The 22129-nt window shown below is 37.7% G+C and overlaps 1 protein-coding gene across 2 annotated transcripts in view; it reads right to left on the bottom strand.

Annotated features, from left to right (window-relative positions):
- The window catches only part of LOC149790607 (nephrocystin-3-like), a 129222-nt gene that overhangs the window by 39894 nt on the left and 67199 nt on the right, over positions 1 to 22129 (bottom strand). For both annotated transcript variants that reach the window (XM_089972710.1, XM_089972711.1), the window contains exon 22: positions 265 to 362. In XM_089972710.1, coding sequence (XP_089828836.1) covers positions 265 to 362 — 98 coding nt within the window. The remainder of the gene's footprint in view (positions 1 to 264; positions 363 to 22129) is intronic.

The following is a 22129-nucleotide window of genomic DNA, read 5'->3' as shown; positions in this document are numbered from 1 at the left end:
GGTGAAAATACTCAATTTTGGGAGAACCTATATTGCTTTAAATTAAAAAAAAAAAATGCCTGGAATATCATTCATATTAGATTTTACAAACAAACTATGATACTGCTAGTATTACTATGACAACAAAAATGAAAACAACGATCAAAATCAATTGAATTTTTATTTTTTGTGTGTGCATAAACTACTGTATACAATTAAACATATAAAAATAATTACAAACGGTGACAGTTATTATTTTTAAAGCATATACGAGTTTTACATTACCTGATTAAGATGACCGAGATCCTTTAGGAATCGACCGAGAGTTTCATACATGTCTGCTATCCTGGGTAAAGTTACTGTTCCATTATACTGGGCTATTGCTGTCGAATAAAGGGGATGGAAGCTACATTTATTTCTATACTCCAAAATAATGTATGATAATTTATATAACAACATTATGGATAAATACATCAAAGTCTATGAAAGTATGGTTTTATGATGTCTATTTGGTCAATCTGTCCATCCATTACAATTAGCTTGCAAGCAAGATATATCAAAATCAATTAAGCCAATCCAGACCGAACTGGATAGTTATATCCGTTGAGTGGTTCCAAGAGCTGATTAGGTTCTGGCCATCGTGATTGTGACACTATTTTTAAGGTCATGGGGTGATACTTTGTGTTAAGTGTATGGCATCAGCCATCATGTATGTGTGCATGTGTGAGGAAAAGATTTTGGCTCTCAAAAACAATTCCCTTTGAGGTATTACTTGTTTTAAAAAAATCATATCCACTTAATACTATTGCAAGATCTTCTGTACTAATCCCATATCATAACCTTTCCTGGAAGATGATCAAATTTTGATAAAAACTGTATGAATGGAATTGTATTCATTTTATTGACTGAAATGCACTTTGTAAAGGTGTATGGTGTTGTACGGTCAGAAACACAAGTAGGTTATTTAGTGTTGAAGCTACTGGAGTAGAATGCCTTGCCCAAAGACACAACACAGTAAGAAGTAACTGAAGCAGAGTGCATGGCCAAATGAGACAGCCCAGTAAAAAGCTACTGGAGTAGAGTGTCATGCCTAAAGACACAAAACAGTAAGAAGTTACTGAAGTAAGTGTCATGCCTAAAGACACAACACAGTAAGAAGTTACTGAAGTAAGTGTCATGCCTAAAGAAACAACACAGTAAGAAGTTATTGAAGTAGAGTGTCATGCCTAAAGACACAACACAGTAAGAAGTTACTGAAGTAGAATGTCATGCCTAAAGACACAACACAGCAAGAAGTTATTGAAGTAGAGTGTCATGCCTAAAGACACAACACAGCAAGAAGTTACTGAAGTAGAATGTCATGCCTAAAGACACAACACAGCAAGAAGTTATTGAAGTAGAGTGTCATGCCTAAAGACACAACACAGCAAGAAGTTACTGAAGTAGAGTGTCATGCTTAAAGACACAACACAGTAAGAAGTTACTGAAGTAAGTGTCATGCCTAAAGAAACAACACAGTAAGAAGTTATTGAAGTAGAGTGTCATGCCTAAAGACACAACACAGTAAGAAGTTACTGAAGTAGAATGTCATGCCTAAAGACACAACACAGTAAGAAGTTACTGAAGTAGAATGTCATGCCTAAAGACACAACACAGCAAGAAGTTACTGAAGTAGAGTGTCATGCTTAAAGACACAACACAGTAAGAAGTTACTGAAGTAAGTGTCATGCCTAAAGAAACAACACAGTAAGAAGTTATTGAAGTAGAGTGTCATGCCTAAAGACACAACACAGTAAGAAGTTACTGAAGTAGAATGTCATGCCTAAAGACACAACACAGTAAGAAGTTACTGAAGTAGAATGTCATGCCTAAAGACACAACACAGCAAGAAGTTATTGAAGTAGAGTGTCATGCCTAAAGACACAACACAGCAAGAAGTTACTGAAGTAGAATGTCATGCCTAAAGACACAACACAGCAAGAAGTTATTGAAGTAGAGTGTCATGCCTAAAGACACAACACAGTAAGAAGTTACTGAAGTAGAATGTCATGCCTAAAGACACAACACAGCAAGAAGTTATTGAAGTAGAGTGTCATGCCTAAAGACACAACACAGCAAGAAGTTATTGAAGTAGAGTGTCATGCCTAAAGACACAACACAGTAAGAAGTTACTGAAGTAGAATGTCATGCCTAAAGACACAACACAGCAAGAAGTTATTGAAGTAGAGTGTCATGCCTAAAGACACAACACAGCAAGAAGTTACTGAAGTAGAATGTCATGCCTAAAGACACAACACAGCAAGAAGTTACTGAAGTAGAGTGTCATGCTTAAAGACACAACACAATAAGAAGTTACTGAAGTAGAGTGTCATGCCTAAGAACACAACACAGTAAGAAGTTATTGAAGTAGAGTGTCATGCATAAAGACACAACACAGTAAGAAGTTACTGAAGTAGAATGTCATGCCTAAAGACACAACACAGCAAGAAGTTATTGAAGTAGAGTGTCATGCCTAAAGACACAACACAGCAAGAAGTTACTGAAGTAGAATGTCATGCCTAAAGACACAACACAGCAAGAAGTTACTGAAGTAGAGTGTCATGCCTAAAGACACAACACAGCAAGAAGTTATTGAAGTAGAGTGTCATGCCCAATGAAACAGCCCAGTAAAAAGGTAATGAAGTAGAGTGCCATGCCCAGTGAAACAGCCCAGTAAGAAGCTACTGAAGTAGAATGTCATGCCTAAAGACACAACACAGTAAGAAGTTACTGAAGTAGAATGTCATGCCTAAAGACACAACACAGCAAGAAGTTATTGAAGTAGAGTGTCATGCCTAAAGACACAACACAGCAAGAAGTTACTGAAGTAGAATGTCATGCCTAAAGACACAACACAGCAAGAAGTTACTGAAGTAGAGTGTCATGCTTAAAGACACAACACAATAAGAAGTTACTGAAGTAGAGTGTCATGCCTAAGAACACAACACAGTAAGAAGTTATTGAAGTAGAGTGTCATGCATAAAGACACAACACAGTAAGAAGTTACTGAAGTAGAATGTCATGCCTAAAGACACAACACAGCAAGAAGTTATTGAAGTAGAGTGTCATGCCTAAAGACACAACACAGCAAGAAGTTACTGAAGTAGAATGTCATGCCTAAAGACACAACACAGTAAGAAGTTACTGAAGTAGAATGTCATGCCTAAAGACACAACACAGCAAGAAGTTATTGAAGTAGAGTGTCATGCCTAAAGACACAACACAGCAAGAAGTTACTGAAGTAGAGTGTCATGCCTAAAGACACAACACAGTAAGAAGTTATTGAAGTAGAGTGTCATGCATAAAGACACAACACAGTAAGAAGTTACTGAAGTAGAGTGTCATGCCTAAAGACACAACACAGTAAGAAGTTATTGAAGTAGAGTGTCATGCCCAATGAAACAGCCCAGTAAAAAGGTAATGAAGTAGAGTGCCATGCCCAGTGAAACAGCCCAGTAAGAAGCTACTGAAGTAGAGTGCCATACCCAGTGAAACAGCCCAGTAAGAAGCTACTGAAGTAGAATGCCATGCCCAGTGAAACAGCCCAGTAAAAATGTAGTGAAGTAGAGTGCCATTCCCAGTGAAACAGCCCAGTAAAAAGGTACTGAAGTAGAGTGCCATGCTCAGTGAAACAGCCCAGTATAAAGGTACTGAAGTAGAGTGCCATGCCCAATGAAACCCCCCAGTAAAAAGGTACTGAAGTAGAGTGCCATGCCCAGTGAAACAGCCCAGTAAAAAGGTACTGAAGTAGAGTGCCATGACCAATGAAACATCACAGTAAAAAGGTACTGAAGTAGAGTGCCTTGCCCAATGAAACAGCCCAGTAAAAAGCTACTGAAGTAGAATGCCTTGCCCAATAACACAGCATGGTATCCAGCCTGCACAGATCTGATGTAATGAACACACACTTGTAGTCACAAGTCACCAATCTGATGGTAAAATTTGAATCCATACACTTTCAGTCACAAGTCACATATCTAATGTAGTTATGAACCCACACACTTTCAGTCACAAGTCCACTCAACCACCATGAAATATTACACCTTCAGTCACCTCTTACATGTTTCCCACGCTTATCTAAAGATAAATTTCCAGGTCATTTCCAGGTTTTTTACAGGATGAAATTACTTTTTTCAAGGTTCACATATGACCATTACTGAATGGAATTAAATAACATTATAGATTATAAAACATGCATTTTCTAAATCTAAAGTTGTTTCTCATTCAAGGCTCCCCAAAAACGTTGAAGTCAGAAAAGATGATCATGTACAAAATCACAAAATGTATCACACGAAACAAGTATGATCATATTCCTACAAACTGGCATGTAAAGTCATTTCAATGTACTGAATAAAAATTCTGACATTATTTGCTGCATTATGTTGCTAAGTGGGAACAACATAATGAACATAAATTATGTTTTGTTTCCTTTCAAACATTTAATTTAAAGAATTCTATATATATATATATATGAATCTCATAGAAAATAGCATTTCCTATTACAGTTTAAAAAAAAACAATAAACGCAAATAATTAGAATCTTGTATTGTAATGAAATGAGTTTATCCCTAAATTTATCTGTGCCATTAATATCCCAACCTAATCTCCTTAAGACGATCTGGTTAAAATCCATCATTTAAAAAAAAACATTTCAAAAGGATTGATTTAAATTTTGATACAAGACCTTCAAAATTATATATTGTTGTATAAACAAGGACTGAATTTTCTGTAAAATCAACTTGTCTTCTTGTAATTTGTTAAACCAGTCCCCAAACCTCTATTGATACAGGGGCTCGTATTGTTTTTTAATATATAATACAAGGGACGAAAATTTCTCATTTCAGCTCCGAGATTCAACAATCTGGACTACAAATTTGACTTAAAATGAATAGCAGTCTGTTTTCTAATCTGAGTTTCCTCCGAATATTCCAAACCCCATTTTTCATATTTGGACATTTAGGTTGGGGTGTGGGGTGTGGGGAGCAGCAGGGAAGTTCTACAGACCTTCCATTCCAGACCAAATAAAGCTTCCTACGCGAACTTTCTCCGTAGAAACCTCAGATTTCAAAAATAAAGCCTTCTACGGAGATCAAATTTCATGCATTTCAGACTAAGTGCATCGGGTAGTCGCGCCGGTGTGTTAGTAAATATAGCACCCGAGACAGGAAAAATAAATTACGGAGAGTTCTCCTGGGATAAGTTTTTTGTGTTAATTTTTTTGTTGTCATTGGGGGCTGCAATTTCATGAATAAATTTGATCGAGACCAATTCGATACCGACTGCGTGGATCGTGAAGATTTATCGTGATGAAACCGTGCGGTGTTGCCTGAGCGCGGCTGAACAAATTTTTAAATTTGTTTATATCCATGTCGCCGTTACACCAGGTCTGATGAATATTTCTCAGCGTGTGCGTGTCCACGCCATTGAATACCGATAAAATGTTGCAATTGTCCCTAATCACCTTGGGAATCTGCGTATATCTCTGTGTTACGTAAATAACATCGGTGTTCTTGTGTCTGCCACGCGAGAATATCCTAGCCGGGTTGGTCTGCTTGTCCAGCATAACATCGTCGAATACAACAAGATTATTAACATCGCCGTCTAAATTCTCCACGGATGGAGCTTCATTGATGTCTGTGATGAATTCGATTGTGCCTTCATCGGTATTGTCGCTAAATTCTTTTAGCACTTGATAACAACGTTGATTGTCAACGGATGGTGCAACCAAATACAATTTGTCCCATTTTAGCCATCGCATGATCAAATTCAATAACAACTGCGTCTTACCAGATCCAGATGGGCCAATTATTATCATTCTAATCGAATTCGGTAATACCGCGTGATGTTTTATCTGCTCGCGTCGTTTCGTGGCCGAAAAATCAATTACATTCATGTTACTAGAATACATGGATCTATATTGTGTTAAGTGCCGCACGCACACAGCTACGATAAATCCGACTGAAATCGTCACATGTAACAACAGGAATGCGATCTCAGGAGAATGCGAAGTTTGTAAGACGCGCAAGTTTAGATTTGTAAAAAAAAAACTAGAAGAACCGGAGGAGACATTGCCGCCTCCTTGTCAAATCTACCCGGAACTCCCTGGGCAAAATATCCCGGAGAAAAGCATCTGCCAGGATACAATTATTGTGGACCCGGAACGAGGCTCGATATCAGACTCGACGATAATAACCAACCATTTCAGGGTGAAGATCCAGTAAACGCGATCGATGAAGCTTGCTATGATCACGATCTCACGTATCGCAGTGGAGATTTACAGCAAAGGCATCTCGCTGATATCAAGTTAATTCACGCACTAAACGCAATTCCTGACAAAAGTTTCAAAGAGAAATTAGCAACTTGGCGCAATGAAAGGCAAATTAGTATTCGGTGCTGGTAAATAATAATGGAGCAAATATATTATTCTCCGCGTAGATTTTGGCGAGGAAAATCAGCAATTGCCAAACTCGCCAAAGCCGCTAAAGTAAAACAATCTGTCGCTGAATCATGGCTATCAAAACAGGCAATCTGGCAAATATATCTTCCTCCGCCTAAAAAAATACCATACGCGAGTTTCACTGTCAGTGTCCCTAATGAGGTTCATCAAGCGGATCTTATGTTTCTTCCTCACGATACCGTCGAAGGAGTCACATATAAATATGTCCTGACAGTCGTTGATATCGCTAGCAGGTATAAAGAAGCAGAGCCATTATCGAATAAAACAGCAACAGAAATTGCAAAGGCATTTAACGAAATTTATTCTCGATCTCCGTTAACATGGTCGAATCTTCTTCAGGTTGATCCGGGTCGAGAATTTCTTGGTGCGGTTACTTCATTGATGAAAAAGAATAATGTCAAAATCCGTCGCGGTATTGTAGGTGTTCATCACAATCAAGCTATCGTCGAAAGATTCAATAAAACGCTTGCAGAACGATTATTCGGATACCAATACGCGCGTGAATTTATTCAGAATAATCGATCTCACGATTGGGTATCAAGATTGCCTCAAGTAATCAACGCGTTAAATAACGAAGTAACTCGAACGATAGCAATGAAACCCGTAATTGCAATTACAAAATCGAATATACCCCTAAAGTGAGATTCCACAATTCAGCCTGTACTAGGTAGCGTCACAGTCAGATATTTGTATAAAGAAGGCGAGGCTGAAGGAGGCAGAAAAAGAGCAACCGACCCAACCTGGAGCGTTACAACTCACAAAATATCCGCCGTAACAAGATCGTCAGGAAGACCAGCTATTTATATCCTAGATTCGTTAGTGCCTCAACGCGGATTTACCAAAGAAGAATTACAAATAGTACCAGAAGATACTCAACTACCACCAGCGTCACTTATATGATTTACTCGAATTCGTCCTAGCTGAGATAATTTTCTTACTCTCGACACGGCCAAATATACTAGATTTGACCAAGAAATTCTATCATCGACGATCCAAACTTGACCATCTACGGTTAATCCCTGTGATGAATGTATCGTTGTTGCGTATCCTAGTTTCCACGGTGATTTTTCTGCATTTATCGCGTCATTGACAAGATTAATATCAACGAAGATAACATCATTCAAGACCAAAATCTTTTCCTTTCCGCATGGTAAAATAATATTAATATTTTGTTTCCTAGTATTAGCGGGCCTATAGCATAACGGTACCTGCAACGTTGGAAATTTCTCACAGTGCAGCTTGAATAGCATTTCCTGGATAATATCACGAATAATTTTCCTACTAGCAACGATCAAATGATCGGGACGCCACAAATTTAGAAAATCGCTCATCGGAGTCTCGTCGATTATTCTTCTCATAATGTCACACTGAATCTTATTCGGTTGTAATCGAATCAATTTCTTAAATTCGGTCAGTAAAATATCAGTCGATCTATAATCGGCGTCGATTTCCTCGTAATAATCAACGAAGCTTCTGAGCCATTCGTGAGGCGATTCACCATCGATAGGATTAGGTTGGCCGTGATCGCCGCACATTATCACAGCGGTATTTTTCCCTTCCAGCCAAGTCAAGATCGATTTTAAAATATCTAAATTTACTGTGCAAATTTCATCGAATATTATGATTTTGTTGATATATTTGTTTCCCATGCGTGCCGAGTCCCATGATCCACCGCTGTATTTGAAATAACTGTGATACGTGCAAGAATTAACACCGCGTTGCTTTATTTCTCGTGCTAATCTGTGAGTCGGAGTCAATACAATCATATCGGAGTTCGCAAATAAGTTTATTACTCGCGTTGTTTTACCGCTACCACCAGGACCATTTAGGTAAATGAATTTGCTGCGTGAAATTGGGTCAAATGCAGATGCAGCCTTGGAAGATTCTCCAAATTTACCTCGATGAAATTCATCGCGATCTTCAACATCGGCGTCTTCGCAATAATCTAGAATATCTTCATTTTTTATCCTCCAAGTTCCCCAGGAGCTACCATTGGTGATTAAATTTTCCAGCCTACACTGGTATTTTTTATCGATATAGAACGAATCCGTCGCGACTCTTACCGCGATATCAGAAAATTTATTTATCATCGAGAGCAAATTTATACTAACATAAGCGAGCATCGATGATCGTAAATGCGTATATTGTGCTGATTCTCCGTCAAGGTAGCTAATTACGGTACCTAACTTTTCTCCATCAATAATAATATTCTCTCTCTTGCAGAATATTCCTCGTGATACCGTATCGGCGATTATAAAATCCATCTCGGCGTCGTTGATAAATAATCTAGCGTGTCGATGTTTGTGGTCAACGGATCCACCTTGAGTAAATTTACCAATTATTTTTCTTCCTATATCTTTCGCGTTGTCACAATCCGTCGGTAGCCACACCTCGATCTGTTTTCTGTAGGATATAATCGCCTCGCTCACCATCAACGATACTAACATCGACGAATCCAGCATATATCTCAATAACACCGTAGGAACCCAATGACGCTGGGAGAAATGCCTACCAAACCAAATATAACAAATTTTATGTAAATTTTCAGCAAACTCGAACGAAGTAACACAAGCGAATCCGGTCATGGCAAAATCAGGCAACGGCCCGTTAATCGCTACTCTTGTCATCTCGCTGGTAGGATGGCCGAATTTAGCAAAATAATCTGCACAATCGCCATATCCAAGAAAACTTCCAGGATAACATGCGCTCATGTCAACGGAAATCATATCTTCGAAATCGTACTTGGTATTCCACAATCTGCCATGGCTGTATTCGATACAACTAAGTTGAATATCAGCGAGAAATTCGTTCCTTGTAGGCTTCCATGAGTTTTTCTCCCTAGCAGCGTGAGCAGCAACAGACGGAACTGTAAAGCAATTCGTTAGCAACTGATCGGGATTCGACGAATATTTCACCGCGAGTTTCCTCATCGACTCGTGTAATATTTCATCCCGGTAAATATCACCGCATGGCAAAATAAATTGGTCGTATCTTTCTTTGCTCGAGAATAACCATATCGATATTGGATCAGATGCACTTAATTTTTTGATAAATCTGAACATGGCATCGGAATTATTATTCTCCGCAGAAAATTCCGTAGATTTTTCCGTGGGATAAAATTTAACCACACGATCCCGCGGAAATATCATTACCGACTGCGACCACGCATGTGAATTGTGATCGACAATTTCGATTGGCGCTCCTCGAGATTTATACGGCGACGAGTATAATATTTCTCCCGATAACGTTTTCACGGTAATAGGAAATTTAAGTTTTTTACTCAACGCAGCTACATCGTCCACCGATGCACCATCAGCGACAGTCTTCGCCCACGCGTTAATTTTATCCAACCTCAACTGGGTCAGACCAGATCCACGTCGAGCGTTTTTCATGTGCTCGATAACACGCTCAGCCACGCAATTTATCATCGGTGATTCTTTCATCGCAGGTAGATTTTTCACATCCGGATTGTTATTTAGCCGATAAATTCCATAAACAACTGCACTAGATGGATATGCCCTAGCGTAATAAGGGCCATCGATTCCAAGTAACAATCCATGCTTAGAGTTTTTATCGAGAACAACATTTTTCTTACCGCCACGCACAGGATCTCGTTTATCGCGAATAATCCAAGTATCGTCGGGCATTTGTGCGATAAATTTTATTCCAAAGATAAATCGCTATTCGGAGTGTTCAATTTTTATATGCTCGATTATTTTCTTAGCACGCTCCAGATTCATCGTAGCATCAACAGAATTTGTTTTCCAAGTCGACCAAGTGTGAACAGCTCCATCATCGAAAAATTCTTTTTTCGCTCGGTCAACTTCAGGTATAATATATTCTGCCTCATCAAGATCAAATGTGTCCATGATTATATTTTAAACATATGTTTAAATTATAATGAATCAATGCAAGTGGATATTAATCGGCTCAACAAAATTCTGTGATAAATCCTGTAGAGGCGATTACTGCGGCGCTCATATACATGCGATTCGGCGTGGCAGTAAAGGACCACAGCGATGTTTAGTTTGCCAAGTTGGCACGCGAGGGAAAACTCGTTTGTGTTTGGCCTGCGGAGGAAAAAATTATCGAGAATTGCGGCGATATTATGAAAAAAGATCCTTGTCGGTTATAACATGCGAAGAAGATTATATTAATCGATTCAAGGCAAATAACGATTTAGACATATAAAATATTATATATGAATCCAAAATCAGCGATTCCAAAATCAACAATGACACACGAGTTCAAATCTCACCCAACGATCATTGAATATGAATCATCATCGGATGGTATCGTCAGACATATCAAAACGAAGAATCACGTTGGCAACGTTGATAAATCGGGCTATTTTAGGTTTACCATTGGCAAAAACAAAAAACGAAGATGCACACGTTATCTTAATCATCGGTTTATGTACGAGAGTTTTCATGGACCTATCAAGGGTGACTTTGTTATCGACCATATCGACGGAAATAAACTCAATAATAAAATATCCAATCTCCGCGCGGTGACACAGAGTGAAAATACTAAATTTGGTGATACCGGTAAATGTCCGAAATATGCCAAGGCTGTCAAATCGATAAACCAAGAAACAAACAAGGAACTTGTATTCACGTTGATGAATGCCGTGGGAAAACATTTTGGCATTCATTCGAATTCCGTGCGATTTGCAGCGGAAAAAATAATCAACGCAACATTTTCCTATAAATTCGGTGAATGGATCGAGTTTTTCTATATTCCGATAATTTCAGACTAAAAATAAGGAATCGGAGATTCTTCAGGATTTTTTCTAAAAATTAATTAAATATTACAAAATTTATATAATGAACGAGGATAATATAAACAGCATCATCGAAGCTATCGAGAATTTGAAAAACAAAAACATAAATTTATCTTCAGATTTGGACACAGGTAAAATCCGGTCCGAATTTGAGACGATCGTCCAAGGAAAGCTCGAATACAGGTACACGCTACCATCTGAATACAAGTTCATAAAGAAAATCCAGATTGCGATGTATCAATCGCTTGCGACTGTCAGTGATGATCAAATCGAGGATTTTGTTAAATTATCGACATTGGTAGAAAAAGTTAGATCGAGTTTATCTGATGAATACGAGTCGAGAAAAATTACCAGCTCGCGCGTCAGGCAGCTAAAAAAGCTGGTCGATGAAAGTAAAATTAGCGTCAAAGATTCTTAAGATTCTTAAAAATCTTTGATTTTCATTCTTGCCACAAAAAAAAAACAAAATTTCAAGAATCTTAAGAATCTTCGATTCCAATTCTAATTTTTATTATTTTTTTTTATTCATTTTACTGAAATTGTACAATTTTTCTTGTTTCTGACTACCATTTACCCCAGCAGATTCACGAAATTATATAAATTGCTCAATTTGTTGGGTATTTACCCCAGCAGATTCACGAAATTATGTAAATTGCTCAATTTGTTGGGTATTTACCCCATCAAAAACATAAAATTACACAAATTTCTTAATTTCAAGAATCTCCGATTCTAATTTTTATTACTTTTTTTCATTATTTACTAAATCAATTTATTTACTGAAATTGTACAATTTTCTTGTTTCTGACTACCATTTACCCCATCAAAAACATAAAATTATATAAATTACTCAATTTGACGGGTATTTACCCCAACAGATTTACTAAATTATATAAATTACTCAATTTGACGGGTATTTACCCCATCAAAATTAAAAATTTTTACTAATTTTGAAAAATTTCCTGGTTTTTATTTATTTTTTTGGCCATTTTTCTTTGGCGGAAAGATTACGATCTCACCAGCAAGTTGATACTCAGTGTTTCTTCGCGTATATCAAGTAAATTTCCGTTTTGATCCGTCAGTTTGAAATTTATCTTCGACAATAATCGATTGTGACATCGCAGATAAAACGGATTTACTGGCTCTTTTATTATCAAAAAACCCGGAGATGCGCTAGGTGAAAACGAATATAAGATAAATCCCTGCTGTGCCTGCTCTGACACAGACGAATCCACGTTGTAGCTACCTTCAATGACGTCCGCGTGAAGATAAATCGCGATAACCTCCGTTATGTTAACGATACCCGGCGAGATATGCCGCCCTTGCCCGGCAGGATCATTATTGTGTTTGAGAATCGATTCTGATTGTATTTTTTAAGTCCACGCGGCATGTAATTTCGGAAATAAATCATCGATGGTATCAACGACGGATTTTCTCATTTTATCAACATAATAATCGGGAAATTTGAAATTTGGTAGCGTTTCCTCGGTTAATCCAAATACTCTCATGAATTTTTGTTTTTCTCCTGAATTTCTGATCAACTCGAATTTGCTAATAGGAAGAACATAATCGGCAATTGATATATCGTCGATTATCGCCCGAATGAACATACCATGATAATATTCAACATCATTCGCGAGTTGATTTAAAATCTTCACGCGTTCGATAATTTCGCTACATGAACCTGAGTTATTTAAGATGCATTCATGAAAGGATTCCCGCAATAAATTTAATTGTAATTTATGTTCTTGAATAAATTCGTCGATGGTTTTTCTTACCAAGATACCATCTATGGGAAATATTATCCTGTTAATACTGGTAGCGTCGAAGATTTTCACACCGGGGGGAATTTTGGGAAGAGGCAACCACGAGAGAATTCTTTCGTCCCTAAAAGTAAAAGCGAACATCACCAAGTTAAATTTGTGGCTATTCATGAGATTGATGGCATTGTGGATCAGAGGCTTGTGTTTGATATTTCCGTACCATCCTTCGTCGGTGATAAAATCTGATTATTTTGGCTCCGGTAGTTCTGGAGGAGCTTCTTCGTGCCAACCTGGAATAATAAAATCAGATTTTTCTGGTTTTGCCAGAGGTGCGATTTCGGGCCAACCTAGAACTGGCCTAATCGATGACTGGTAAATATCGACGACATATGGCGATTTTACTTCGATTATCGATGACAACGTTGGTTCGTGTGCTAATATTTTTATTCCTGGATTAGCATCGCCGGTTATATTCGATATCCTACTGGTAAGTTCCTTATCTAGTTGCTCAATTTCGTAACTGCCTGTTGGTATGCCAACGACTATCCAATCGGGAGTTCCATCGGGGCGGTTTTTATTGGCAAAAACAAGCGAATTATTCGATGATAATCTACCGAATGATTTCGACCTAACATTGGGCCAGCTATTATAGACGCGTAACTGTGACAGCGCAATTTCCTTGACGCTAATTGGTATTGGAAAATCGATACTAAATTCTGGCCTGGTTGAGCTTGCCGATATCAGCGTTGTTATCGGCGGTGTCGTGTTTGTCACGATTTGAGTTAGTTCCGACATTATTGATATTCATTTGTTCAATCTCAGAGTAGATATTTACCATCACAGAAAATTCGAGATCGGATATAACGCCGTCGTTGAGACTCTCAGAAAGCAGCGATGATAATTTCGAATACGCTTCGTTGACCTGGGATAGTTTACTCGTGTACAGGGATAATTTTTCATTCGTGCATGATGATATTTTTTTTGCGATAATATTGAGAACACCGGCGATTGTCGTTGTCGATGAGATTATTATCGTTACTACGATTGGCGCGATTGTGGTTACCGTGGATAAGATTATACCTGCACCGGCGACTATTGCACTCACTGCGTATACGGCAACATCGATGGTAACTAACCTACGCTGGTATTTCTTTATTTTTACCAGATACTCGTCGAGGAGCTTTTTTAGCGAATCCTGCCATAAACGCGCCTGATTGTATCGGTAATCCGATGCGGTCATTTATTAGTTAGTTTATCTAACCAATTGCGTGTATTCTGGATAAATATTCGAAAATTACTTGACAATTGGCCATCATCATGGTTCTAATTAGTGGTTCTAGCCTAAAGGTTTTTGTTGTATTTTCAAATATAGTAGTAACAAAAAACCCAGGATAATATTCACGAAGATCATAAATATCGTCCATTATTACATTGAATTTTGTCATAAAGGAGATAATATATACTCGATATACACCAGTAATTGGCGAAGTAAAGCTAAATGTGTTATTCTCAGGTGTCCACTCAACATCTTGTATTTTTACCACAAATGGTACATGACAACTAATATTTTTTGTTTCTACCTCCGCTGGTATCGAAATACGCGCTAATATTCCAAGATTCATTGACGATATTTTTGTGTTAATATCGCTAATTTTTGTAGTTGCGTCAAGAAGTTTCGTACTTAAATCTCGAATTTCTCCGTCGTATACCAATGTATCGACTTTTTGACGCGCCAATTCACGTACCACGTTAATTTCCTCGTTGATTTTAGTAATATCCTCGTTAATTTTTTTTGTTTTCTCGCTGAGATCGTCGTGTAATGTTTTATCGCTTTTCTGACTCATTACGATATTTATTTCGGTAACATCGGCGAGAATATTAGTAATATCCTCGTTGATTTTTCTTACTTTATCGCTAAGTTCATCGTGCGATGCTTGATCGGCTTTTTTCTTTGCAAGCTCGTCTGCGGCGGTGGAGATATTATCGACGGATGTTTTTATATCTTCCTCAAATTTTTTGCTAAATTTAGCTAAGGCATCGTCGAGTTTTTTAAGATCGTTATTTAGCCTGTTAAGTCTTTTTGTCACTCTGTCCTGAAGATCGTCGTATAATGTTTTATCGGCCTTTAGAAGCAACGTTGCTGATAGCTCGTTGTCCTTTTTTTCCACATCCGCGATATTAGCCTTCAGGGGCAACTTCGCTATAATATCGGCGATATCAGCGATGGATTTTGATACCGAATCTGACAGGCTAGTAAATTGATTAATGCGATCGTTATATTCGTCTCGCTTGATTATATCAGTTATTTTGACGTTGCTTGTTTGTAATCTCCCTTCACGGCTCTGAAAAATAGCAACTTCGCCAGGATCTACCTCTGACAGCGATAGAAGATTATTAATATCATCCCTGGTTGCGAATTTTGATAGATCGACGTCAGTCACTTCTGCTTCCTTCTTCCTGTAGATAAATCTACCGTAAATATCAACCATGATATTTATCTATGGCATATTCAAATACAATTCTATGATACGGACCGGATGATTTTGAAATTGCGTCGAGGACATCAATTGATTCTGGGCCGCATATCGGTGGATCCATTAACGTCTGCGTTGGAAGTGTCGAATACCAAATCGGAATATTTAACTTTGACATGTAATCGATAAATTCTTTTGGTGGAGCTAGTCCGTACGAGTCAAAGTAAACAACTTCGCGAGGATTAATCGCGTAGGCGACCCAGTGTGTGCCAGGGCCGGTATTTGAATCGAGATTTATTATTCCTGTCTCGGTGGGGTTTGGTTTTTCTGGTAGTTGATCCCGCATAAATACGCCTCTGAAAAATTTTATTTTTTTATTCTTTGCTTCGTTGAATAAATCTAAATTTGAATAGGCTGTGCTAATCTTAGGCCGGATCCGTATGGGGGGCATCTTAGATAAAGGCCGCTTCCCTTTTTTTTACCATATCGCCCTCCCATTACTTTGTGTACTAGTTTGTCGCCTACAGCTCCGGCCGCACCTAATCCTATCGCTTTTGCAATTGCCAGAAGAGCCCCGGATAATAATCCAGGAATAGCAGCTAGGAAAGGGAAAATTCCGCCCGTTTTGACCATGTCTCTGATGGCACCTATACTAAGATTCACATGAACGCCGGAATTCGCTGATTTGGCTTTGGTGAAACGTTCACGTTGACCCCTAGTTAGCGATAGTTTGTTAGGACCGCCCTGAATTTGATCGTTTTTCAAGGTTAATTTCAAACCACATCGCTTTGATATCGCTGATTGGAGCTTTTTCATCTGACCCGGGGTCACAGTTACGCTGACGTGTTCGTATGGCATATTAATAATCGTTTAATCTAAATTTAGAAAATCTTCAAAGTTACATTTTCTCAACAGGTGCGTCGATAATTCTCATTCTGCCACTAATTCCTTCCAAGATCATTGTTCTATCGCTGAGAATAACCGCGATCGCATTGTGATTAAGTCCACCTGTGTTAATTCTGGCTTTGAAATGGATATCAACGACAGATTGCTTTACCAGATCAAGATGCTCCAGGGAAAAGTAATAGATAGGATAAAAATTATTAAAATCTAGCTGCGATATTTGCAATCCCGTATCGTTATTTTGATCGCGACCCATGAAACTTAACAAGCGATGATACGCACGAGCCATAGAATGGTTGGCAAAATCAATCGATATTTCCTCGGATGGCTCTTGTTGGCCGTTTATCCTCAACGATACGTTTGTTGCTCCAATGTGATCAAATATCATGTGACTGTATAATTGATGATATCTATTGGTACGCAAAAAAGCGATAAAGATATGCCTAGGTGCAGAGGTACCCTGCTGCGATGCAATACGCCAAGTAAAATCACCATTAATATTGGTGTTTATGGAATCTGTTGTTGTTGTCAGCCATGACATGACAGATTTACCGCCTTGGTTCATAAATGACAATAATTTTTCTTCTTCGATCATTGATGGAGTTATCGCTGGCATCCACAAGGTAAATTTAAGTAATCTTACTATGCCGTTATTTTGCGCGGCATCATTGGGACCTATCACGCCAGTAGCGTAATCGACGGCACCTTCTCGCCAGATAGCATCGTTGCTATTTTCCTTTCTGACAAACGTAACGGTATGTTTTGCTCCGTAGATAATTTTCCTGAAATGCCTACAAAATCCGAATATATGGGATAACGGGATAGCACAAGAGAATCTTCTATTACCTGGTGTTAGCATAGACTTTCGCATGGTAAATCCGAGATTATAATCAGGATAAGATTTAATGATCATATCTTCGACATCATTATTGGGAACAGCAGGATTGGCGCGATTGTTGGGTTGTCTGACAAGGAACGGCCTACTTTCGGGACGATCAGTATTATCCTTGGCAAACATCATACTAGGGCCAGCTGATCTAGTAAAATCATCCGAGTATCTAGCTAGGCCTATTATCGTTGTTGCCAAATCAACATCGTTGGTAATTGACTCAATTTCTCTTCCATCAATCATGTAAGTGGTGCTCTTGAATAATGCCATAATACCGTTGTTAACAAATCCGACTCTAAAATCTGCTCCATAATTGGTACCATCCGTTTTAACAACTTCCCCAACAACTTCGATATATGCCTCAGATGGAAGAAAATATCTTGTTGTATCGTGAACTTGAATTTCCAAGCGATTTCCAGTATTTGGTTCAACTGCGTCGTACGAGAAATACTGGAAATCTCGCACGGATGTATATCTACCTACTGGCTCGTCCATGTCGAACACTTCGTTTGACACTTGTGCGAACATTTATTAATAAGAATTTCATCTAAAACGAAGACCGCTACCCGAAACAAAACTTGTGTTCGCTACTTCCTGTGCTAGATTTGTGTTAGCAACTTCCTGTGCTAGTTCATTTATTTTTTTATTTGCTGCGTCGTTTATAGCTTTGCTGACCTCGGGGGGCATTTCACTGGTGCTAGGTAATTTGACGGGCTGTTTTTTTTTACGAGTTAAATTTGATATTTTACCTCTGACAAAATCGAAGCCTTTAGTGGCCAAATTACCAATACCAGAAACGACAGTCTCGCCGATCTTTCCTATTGCTTTTGACGCGAATTGCTTAGCTGCGGGTCCTATTTTAGGGACTACTCGCGTAACAAAACTTTTAACGATGTCGCCGAATCCATTGCCGTGAATATATTTGTATACAGGCAATCAAGAGTTAACTATGCGGACCTGTCTAGGTCTGCGCTGATGTTTGTGAACAATCATGTTATTTCAATTGCGTTGTTTTAATCGATGAGTTCATCGACGAGTTCTTTGTAAATGTAGGAGTCGATGACACCACCGCGAAATAATCGCTGACAAATATCTGAGGCCTCGTTGATTATTTCACGAGAGTTATTTCCGGCTCGTTTTCCTCCGATTAATATTTCGAGGCGAGATACGTCGTTGACGACGCTGTCAGGGCAAATAGTATATCCGCTTCCTGTTTTTTGTTCTGGTGTTGATGGACTACTAAACCACATCGACGCAATATCTTCCTCTTCTTCTTCTGGCTTTTCTTCTTGTTTTATTTTTTCTTCTTTTTTCTCTACGCTTTTCCTAAATTCACGAAATTCAGTATCATGTTTGTAGGGAGGACTTTTGCTGGCAAAATATATCCAATTGATCCATCTTTCTTTTTCAATAGATTTTTCATGAAATTTTGGTTTTAAATATTTGTTCTTTTCATCATAATCCGCGGCAATATCGACTATATTTTCCCCTTTTTTTGAGTTTTTCATATACATCACTGGGAAAAATAAGTTTGACAGCATGATGAAATTTTTCATATTCGGATTTTGTCTTTTCTTCCTCTGGTTGAATTGTTTTTTGTGATTTACTCGAAGATTCTATGTTTTGTTCTCTCCTTGAATCTGCGGCACTTATAAAACTAATATAAATAGGATTCGTCTTATTCACCCGGGGTAAATTAAATCTAGCTCGGAATAAATTATTATACCAAGTTTCTCGCGATTTAATTTTTTTCAATCCATCTTCTGTTAAAAAACTCTTCCTGTTGTCAAAAGAATCTTCCGCAAACATACCAAGTAATCCAATGTTATTACCAAATTCTTCAAATTGTTTCGTAATTGTGCTCCAACCACCATCATTAAATTTTTCTTTTATTATATCTCGAGGTTCTCTCTCCCCCCGACTATCCTCCTCTTCTTCTTCTTGTTGCGGTTGTTCTTGTGGCATTTGTGCTTGTGCTTGTGCTTGTGCTTGTGCTTGTCCCTGGCGAATTTGATCCAGTCTATCTGGCACTACTCGAGTGTGTTCCTCAATATCTTTTACCATAGGAACAATTCCGCGTTTCCTGAGTTCCTTATCATCTTTTTTGTCACCATATGCGACTCGCTCGACTGTTTCGGTGACTGGCTTTAGCCATTTCGATGATATCTCGGTAATTCCATATTGCGTATCTTCGTGTGCTCGGACCTTTTTCTTATATAATTCTTTTGCCGGGATAAGTTTCTTTACCGCCGCTAATTGTTCTCGCGCTAATCTAGCAGAATGAGGCTCTCCAACTGTGCTAGTTTTCTGACTCATATTATTTTCAAGTATATTATTTTAATGCGACGTAAAATTGGCCAAAGCAGCCCAACGTTGCAACAAAAAAATTAACACAAAAAACTTATCCCAGGAGAACTCTCCGTAATTTATTTTTCCTGTCTCGGGTGCTATATTTACTAACACACCGGCGCGACTACCCGATGCACTTAGTCTGAAATGCATGAAATTTGATCTCCGTAGAAGGCTTTATTTTTGAAATCTGAGGTTTCTATGGAGAAAGTTCGTGTAGGAAGCTTTATTTGGTCTGGAACGGAAGGTCTGTAGAACTTCCCTGCTGCTGTGGGGTCATTGCAACTGCATATAAAAAATTTGGAATTTGCCGCCACTGTGCGGTAGCGAAATATGGTAGTTGCTTACCAGCGGGCCTAGAAAATTTAAACTATGTTATATCGACTCATATCTGCATTAAATCAATAGGAAAATTATTTACTTTCTCAGAAATGTAAAATATTATAATCGTTATGTTGTTACTCCGCTGACAGACAAGACGAAGCAATGGTGTAGAAGAAATCTGACCCAGTACTTGCCAGTTGCATTACTAGTCACATGACTTCACAAATGTAAAATGGTGACATTGTAAGTCCAATAGTCATGTGATATCAAGAACAAACTCCTTTATAATGTTGTTGTACAGAAATTCAATTATATTAAATGAAAGTCAGATACTTTTTGTAAAAACCAGCAATCTGGCCAGTCTGTTTTATCAAGCAGAGAGCACATGTCAACATGATAGTCATGTGATACAACAAAACTCCAGAAGTTGTTATTGGAATATATAAATATAAAGAATTTTGTGTTCTTTCATTTTTATATTTTTGTTACAACCAGTATACGACTTTCATTTAATATATTGTTTTTATTTTTTCTCTCTACAACATTTGAAAATGTGGGTTGTTAGATTTGTGTAGTCATGTGACTAGCAATGCAAATCGCGAGTACCAAGTCACATTTCATCAAAAACGTAGTTTTATCTTGTCTTTCAGCAGATTAAAGACATAATGATTTTAATACGCACAATTTCTGAGAAAATATGTAATTTTCATATCGATTTCATGCATACATCACTCGATCTAACAATGCTTAAAGTTTGCTAGGCCATCCGGTAAGTAGCTACGCTTTGCCACCGCTATGTTGGCCTCTTGCGATGCTAAACTGGTTTTCATACCTTCCTTTTCTGGAAAGATATGGATATTGAGCTGACTTTGAAAATAAAAGTCTACTATACAAATCTAATCCACTGGGCATTTAAACTGACTCAGCATACATGTTTATTGCAAGCAACCAAACGATCTATACTGCACTCTCCGAAGATTCTGGTTAGAACTTGATAAATTTAACTCATGATCAGTTTAGTTATGTCTCAGTTACGTGATTGTTTCAATGGTCAAGTGGTGGCAGAAAATTCCCGGGTTTTTCCTGACTTTCGTCAATATTTATGAAATTCAAGGACTTTTCATGGTCAGGAAAAAAATTATCATTTCTCTCGACTTTTCACCCGATTTCTTGGTAGCATCAGAACCTGCTCTTACGACATGCAGAAGGGTGCATTGGGCCTACCCAAATTTGGTACAGCAAAAGAGATGAACGGTATTAATTGTCAGAGAGACAAAAAGTTAAATTAAAACTTTTTAATGAAAACTTCATAGGTATTGTAAGATCTTCTATTAGCTTTAACAGTACAGTATTTGTCGCATGATAACACCTATGGCTGTGGTGTGAGGTTGGAGTTGCCTATGTACGTACATACATACATGCATGCATACATACATACATGAAAATGCTGGAAATATATTTATCAAGGAATATCAAACATGACCCCCAAAATTTAAAAAATGGACAAAGAGATGGAAACTCTCATATTTCCTGAAATAAATCTTCAGTGTTTCAAACTTTTTAAAATTTGACCTGGCCTTAAAAATGCTTAATTCCACCCTCCAATCCCTGGTACATGGTCGAGGTCTTTCGATAATATCGGTTTATCCAACAATCAGGTTAATTATATGAAATTTAATTTCACAGATAAACATGACCAGACTGTATTAAAAACCAAATATCCAATTTAGACAAATATTTAACTTAGTTTTTTTAAATTTACTGAAACAACATAAAACGATAGAATAATATCCTTTCAGATTTTCATATCATTCTATCTGCTTTTCAAACCTTACAAAGGAGTAAATATATCTAATTGATATTTTATGCATACATACAATTTTATTTTTTTCTATGCAAGCCACAAAAGTTACATTAAAGCTAATTCAATCTTTCTTTTACATGTTGTCAGCATTTTATATTTTAGTTGTTTTTCCTGTTTTGATGCTGAAGTATAAATTCTCTTCAGGAAATCATACAATATCATCATACAAATTATTCATGAAATCATACAAAGTCATCATGAAATCATACAAAGTCATCATGAAATCATACAAAGTCATCATACAAAGTCTTTATGAAATCAAATAAAATCTTCAGGAAATCATACAAAGTCTTCACCATATCATACAA

The sequence above is a fragment of the Sinohyriopsis cumingii genome, chromosome 10 (genome assembly GCF_028554795.1).
Source record: "Sinohyriopsis cumingii isolate HCF-2022 chromosome 10, ASM2855479v2, whole genome shotgun sequence".
Lineage (NCBI taxonomy): Eukaryota > Metazoa > Mollusca > Bivalvia > Unionida > Unionidae > Sinohyriopsis > Sinohyriopsis cumingii.
Note: the sequence above shows the minus strand (reverse complement) of the source record. Positions and strands in the feature narration are given on the sequence as shown.